Genomic DNA, 6,489 nt, shown 5'->3' on the forward strand with positions numbered 1-6,489 from the left:
AGGCGCTTGAGGGATGCAACCTGCTGGGTTAAGTCCTTATTTCGAACCCTTTTTGTTCGCCTTCCGCCCATTGAAAAGCATACGCGAAGGGCCTTAGAACGCACCTGGTACTGCTGTGCCCAGCGTTTTCCGCAACATAAAGTTCGTCTGCTTTCCTCGCCGTCTACATGGCAACGAACGCCGAATGAATGGAAGCGCGCACGGTACCGTCGCGTGAAGCCAGCAAGAGCTGACGCCATTTTACGAACGCCGTCTGCTAGCCAAAGCCGAACTACAGTGGTTTAAAGGGAGTAGTGTAACGATCGAAACCGGAGAAGCGGCACAGCGTCGCGCGGAAGCGTCTGTCGGGTGACTTATATGATGTTCTTTTTCCTGTACCTTTGTATTTTATAAGCTGCTGTGAACGCCATGGGGGTGACGTCCTTAGGCATGTCAAGAAATGCACGTTCCGCCGACAGTAAAAACCTTTTTCTTTAAACTCCATACTGATACTCTTCCTGCTAAGACATGGCTAAAAAAACACGGTGCTAAAAGATAAAGGGATCTTTGTTTCTTGGGGAGTTCATTGCTCTCTGTGCCAAAAACCGGAAGCGATTGAGCACGTCTTTCTAGAGTGTTGGGACGGCCTGCTCCTATCACCACGGACGGTATTGGGTTCTTGAACACAGAAGTTCAGACTGACGTAATGATTCCTTTAGATACAGTCATGCTCATTGGTCACTTGTGAAGATCACGACGAAGGTCACGACCTTCGCGAGGCCTTCACGAGTGACCTCTTGGGAGTCACAGGGGTAATGAGTGACGTCCAGAGGGTCACGAGTGACGTCACGAGGGAGGAGGTAAGGACGGGGAGCGAGGAAGGAGGTGGAGGAAGGGAGGAGAATGAGAGGAGGAAGAGGGAGGAGGAGCGGAGAGAGATGGCTAGGGGAGGAGGATATGAGGAAGGGAGGAGGAGAGGGGACGGTGGAGGAGGAGGGGCATACCCTCCTCTCCGTGCCATCCCCTCCTCCTCCTCAAGAGCTGCGCTCGAATTCGGCATTACAAGGAATCGTAAACGTCTTTTTTTTACAGCGATAGCTGTAAACGACGTCCGTTGTTGATGTTGTAGTTGTTGGGGTTGGCATTGTACAGGGTGAAACAAGGAGACGGCAGGCTCTTTAAATCGACCGCAAAATTCGGTTCCTTAACCTATCGCGCTACGACTTTGTGCAGCGTTGCCCACAGATGGTGCTTTTTTTTTTTTTTTTTTTTGTAAAATTTGCAAAGAGCGAACTTACCTGAGGAAAAAGTAAAAAAAGAAAAAGGCTTAGCTCCTATGGAAACGCAGTGACGCCACCGGTCTTCAAACGACACGGCGCCGTTTCGCACGGGAGACAAGAGATGGTGCAAGCGGTCGCGACGCCAACTGCCGCCAACGAACGAGCAGACGACGCCGAGAGCCGGCGTATTTAGCAGACAAGGAACTGCAGTTCCTTGTTGTTACCGCGCCTGTTTTTGCTTCTGTGACTTGCGCCGCCTGGGGAACGCGCGCCGCTTTTGAGTCGAAAAGATTGGTACCGACATGTCACAAGCAAGTCGCTTACGTCAAATTTTCATCCAGGTGCTCGTCATTGCCTGGACGATCCACACAAAGCCCTATCAACGAGCCGATAATCTGCCACTACCCATCGGAGCCTCGGCGTCACTTCAGCTGCCGTACGCCCGCCTGATCCTTCCGCCGCTGGATACGTCCAGATTCGACGGCACAGCCTGGCAACCACAGCTTGCGCCAGATAACCACAAGCTACAAAAGCCGCTGCCCGGCACTTCCAGCGAGGGGCCCGGTACCGACATGTCACAAGCAAGTCGCTTACGTCAAATTTTCATCCAGGTGCTCGTCATTGCCTGGACGATCCACACAAAGCCCTATCAACGAGCCGATAATCTGCCACTACCCATCGGAGCCTCGGCGTCACTTCAGCTGCCGTACGCCCGCCTGATCCTTCCGCCGCTGGATACGTCCAGATTCGACGGCACAGCCTGGCAACCACAGCTTGCGCCAGATAACCACAAGCTACAAAAGCCGCTGCCCGGCACTTCCAGCGAGGGGCCCGGTACCGACATGTCACAAGCAAGTCGCTTACGTCAAATTTTCATCCAGGTTGGTCTTTTTTACAAACCTGTTGACCATCACAGTGTTAGACGTTACTTGTCGGTGCCGAGCCCCTTTGCTTTTGTCTTTGTGCTTTGTCATTTAGAAGCGTACAGTGTCTACGTGACTTGTGTATTGTGCTACGCAGCATTTATAGTAATAAGGATAATGCTGCTACTTTCTGGCAATGTAGAAATGAACCCTGGCCCGTTCACTCAAGAGCAAACTAAGAGAATACTAGAAGTCTTGGAGCTACTACCGGGTATACACAAAAACCAAGACGTAATTTTGGCTGAAATGGCGGCAATCAAGCAAACACAGACATCGGTCGAAGAAAAACTCACATCTGTGTTTTCAACACTGGAATCGCTCAAAAAAGACGTTACTTCACTGAAATCCCTTGAGACTAAAGTGCAGCAAATACAAGTCGCATCCACGGAACTTGCCGAGCAGCTTAACCAGCTGGCAAACAGTCATGATGACCTAGAAAATCGCTATCGAAGAAATAATCTAATCTTTTATGGTGTTGACGAGGATACAAATGAAACATGGGCAACGTCCGAAACAAAAGTTCTGCAGCTCTGCGAAACTGTGCTAGGCATCAAAATTGACCACTCACATGTGGAACGCGCTCACCGACTGGGTAGACACAATGCAGAGAGGTCCAGGCCAATCATAGTAAATCTTTCCTCGTTCAAAACAAAACAAACTATACTATCGCAAACGCCCAAGCTGAAAAACAGCGGAATATCTATCGGCGAGGACTTTTCTGCTAACGTGCGTCATGAAAGAAGCAAGCTTCTGGGATATGCCAGGACACAAAATAGTCAATTTAAACTACGCTACAACAAACTAATTATTGGAAACAAAGTATTTTACTATGACAACAGTGAACAGAGAGTAAAAGAGAAAACAATCTAGCAACCAGTACAAATTCCACAGGCTGCCCTCAAAAAGACCATAACTGTGAATGAACTTGATGTACTTCTCGTGAATTGTCGTAGTGTAAAAAATAAAATTGATGACTTGGCAGAGCTTGTTAATCTGACAAGGCCCAGTATCGTAATGGGTACAGAGTCCTGGCTTGATGACTCAATCAAAAGTGCAGAAGTTTTTCCACCTGATTATACTGCTTATCGACGAGACAGGAATGGGCATGGTGGAGGAGTATTCCTGCTGACTCATAACAGTCTGCAAAGCACTGCCATTGACTTTTCGCAATTTTCATTTGAGTCCGTTTGGTGTAAGGTGTCGCTTCAAAATGGCCACTTCCTCACAATCGGCTCCTTCTACAGACCGCCTGCGTCTGGCGACGATTCCATTCTTTCTTTAACAAATGCTCTTTCAACAATTTCTTACGACTACCTTGTACTGGGAGGCGACTTTAACTATCCTGATGTTAACTGGGTTGATGGCTTACCAATCAGTACAAACTTATCCACACCTTACAAGACATTTATTGAATTTGTTTTAAGCTTTTCTCTATACCAACACGTTAAATTTCCTACACGCTTAGACCACAGGAGGGACAGCACGCTAGACCTAATCTTTAGCAATGAGCGTTCTGTTATCTCTTCTATTTCCGTTGTTCCCGGTATCAGTGATCACGAGGCGGTAGCTGGGAAAATAAAATGCGCAAAAGAAAAAACCGTACAAGAAACGCAAAGGAAAATTTATTTTTACGATCAAGGGAACTATTCCGCTTTAGCTGACAAACTTTTTGATTATTTCCAAGAATTCAAAGAATTCAGCTACCACTCTGATGTGGAAACGCTATGGGGTATGTTCAAAAATAAATTAAAAGCTTTAATTGAAATCCATATTCCTTCAAAAGTTATAACCGGAAGGAAACGCAAAGACAAGCCTTGGATAAATAAAGAACTACGAACGATCATTAAGAAAAAAAAAACGTGTGTATTCTAGATATAGACAAAATGGAAAACAGAGCCTCCTGGTCCGTCTAAAGGAACTAACAGCGTTTTATAAAAGCAAAGCGGCACACTACAAGAAACAGTTTCTAGCATCTCTTGATGAAAAGTTCAAACGAAATCCAAAGGAACTTTGGAGGTACGTAAAAAGTTCGAACAAAGATGAGCCAGGAATTCCAACTATCAAAGACTCGGGACGGATGATAGATAATGAGGCTGAAAAAGCAAGCCTTTTTAATAGCTATTTTGAATCTGTATTCTCGTCTCCTATAATGAATAACCCTTCTCTCATTTTTGAGTCTTTAGAGGACAGCATGTTGGATATTGAACTTTGTCAAGATGGAATTCTTAATTTACTAAACAACATTGACTCTCACAAGGCCACTGGGCCTGACGGTATACCAGGCCGCATATTAAAAGAGTGTTCCGGTATTTTGTCTAGTTTTTTATTTGTATTATTTGATAACTCATTATCAAGTGGTAAATTACCAAGTGAATGGAAAACAGCTCACGTTGTTCCTGCCCACAAAAGCGGTAAAAAGAATAGGGTAGAAAACTATAGACCAATCTCACTTCTTTGCGTGTGCTCGAAAGTTTTAGAACATATAATCTACAGCCACCTGATAAAACATCTCGACAGAAACAACTTTTTTATTCCTTATCAACATGGCTTCCGAAGTGGTTTATCGTGCGATACCCAGCTGATCGACTTTTATCACGACATTTCTTCTTTTTTTGATAAAGGCGTGCAAGTAGACTGCGTTTTCTTAGATTTTCAAAAAGCCTTTGACAAGGTCCCCCATAAATTGATTCTATACAAATTAAAATTTTTGAATATCCCTGAAAATATTATTAACTGGCTTACTGATTATCTTACAAATAGAAGACAGGCTGTTTTAGTTAACGGGAAAATGTCGCCGTATTTAGAGGTAACATCAGGGGTCCCCCAGGGATCAGTGCTAGGTCCGCTTTTATTTCTAATATATATAAATGACATTTCTACAGACATTACGTCAAGCATTCGTCTGTATGCGGACGATTGCGTCTTATACCGCAAAATAAAGACATATCCAGACTGTTTAGAGCTACAGGAAGATATTGATCGCCTTACAAGATGGTGCGAAATATGGAAAATGAATTTAAATATTCCCAAATGCAATCACATAACATTTACCAGAAAACGACAACCTGTTTCTTTTAGCTATCTAATTGATGGCGCCCCACTACAAAAGGTGGACAAAGTAAAATATTTAGGCGTTCAGTTTTCGGAAAACCTATCGTGGAGCGCGCATGTAGACTACATGACGGTCAAAGCTAACCGTGTGCTAAATTTCTTGAGGAGGAATTTTCACGATTGTCCTCTCCCAATTTAAAAAATACCCTTTTTCTTTCTAATGTCAGGCCTATTTTAGAATACGCTTGCGTGCTTTGGGACCCTAAAGAACGCTATCTAGAACAGAAAATAGAACAAATCCAGAGCAAAGCTGCTAGGTTCATTACAAAAAATTGCAATTTCAAACAAAGTGTTACTGCCCTAAAATGTCAATTAGACTGGGAACCTCTGAACTCTAGAAGACGCCGCCTCCGTTTAAAATTTTTACATAGAATCTATCATGATCAAACAGGACTGGATAAAACTAAATTCATTGAACTGCCACACTTCGTGTCACGTAGATTAGATCATTCCAAAAAAATTAGAGAATTTTCAGCTAGGACTAATATATTCAAATTCTCATTTTTCCCCAATACCGTTAAACAATGGAACGAATTGCCAGAGGAAACTATTTCAATTCCATCGTCTGATAATTTTTTTGATAAACTGTCACGTAATAGCTGGGAGTAAGGAAAGTGAATTTTCTCTTTGAGAATGTGCATTCAGAACGCTCGGTCTGTAACACTGTGCTATCTGTCTTCATATCTTTATTCGTACGGAAAATTACACTGTTGGCTAAAGTTTTATACCATTGTGGATCCATTTGTTCAGGTGTTATAATTTTGCAACACAATTGTTGTTGCTTTTCCTGTTTTTCCTGTGTGTTTCTGCATGTCAGAACTGTAATTCTTGTGCAAATGTATCCTCACCCCCCCCCCCCCCCTGCAATAATGCCTCTTGGCGCTGCGGGGTAACATGTAATAAATAAATAATAAATAAATAAATAAATAAAGACGCTGGCTCTCGGCGCCGCATGCTCGTTCGTTGGCGGCGTTCGTTGCGCCATCTCTTGTGTCCCGTGCGAAACGGCGCCGTGTTGTTTGAAGACCGGTGGCGCCGCTGCGTTTCCATAGGAGCTAAGCCTTTTTCTTTCTTTACTTTTTCCTCAGGTAAGATCGCTCTTTGCATATTTTACAAAAAAAAAAAAAAAAAAAAGCACCATGTGTGGGCAACGCTGCACAAAGTCGTAGCGTGATAGGTTAAGAAACCAAATTTTG

The 6,489-nt window shown here is 43.9% G+C and overlaps 1 protein-coding gene across 1 annotated transcript; it reads left to right on the plus strand.

The window, feature by feature from the left end:
• The first annotated feature begins 1,562 nt into the window (after positions 1–1,562).
• Positions 1,563–3,080, plus strand: LOC115325718. Its single transcript, XM_040223759.3, has one exon. It carries the CDS (start codon positions 1,832–1,834, stop codon positions 3,050–3,052), a length of 1,221 nt encoding a protein of 406 aa, XP_040079693.3. The 5' UTR covers positions 1,563–1,831; the 3' UTR covers positions 3,053–3,080.
• Positions 3,081–6,489: the final 3,409 nt, after the last annotated feature.

The sequence above is a fragment of the Ixodes scapularis genome, unplaced genomic scaffold (assembly GCF_016920785.2).
Source record: "Ixodes scapularis isolate PalLabHiFi unplaced genomic scaffold, ASM1692078v2 PGA_scaffold0__279_contigs__length_252992795, whole genome shotgun sequence".
In the NCBI taxonomy this organism is placed as follows: Eukaryota; Metazoa; Arthropoda; class Arachnida; order Ixodida; family Ixodidae; genus Ixodes; species Ixodes scapularis.

Coding starts and splice junctions, on each gene's coding strand:
- LOC115325718 (XM_040223759.3), top strand. CDS start 1,832: ATGTCACAAGCAAGTCGCTTACGTCAAATTTTCATCCAGGTGCTCGTC.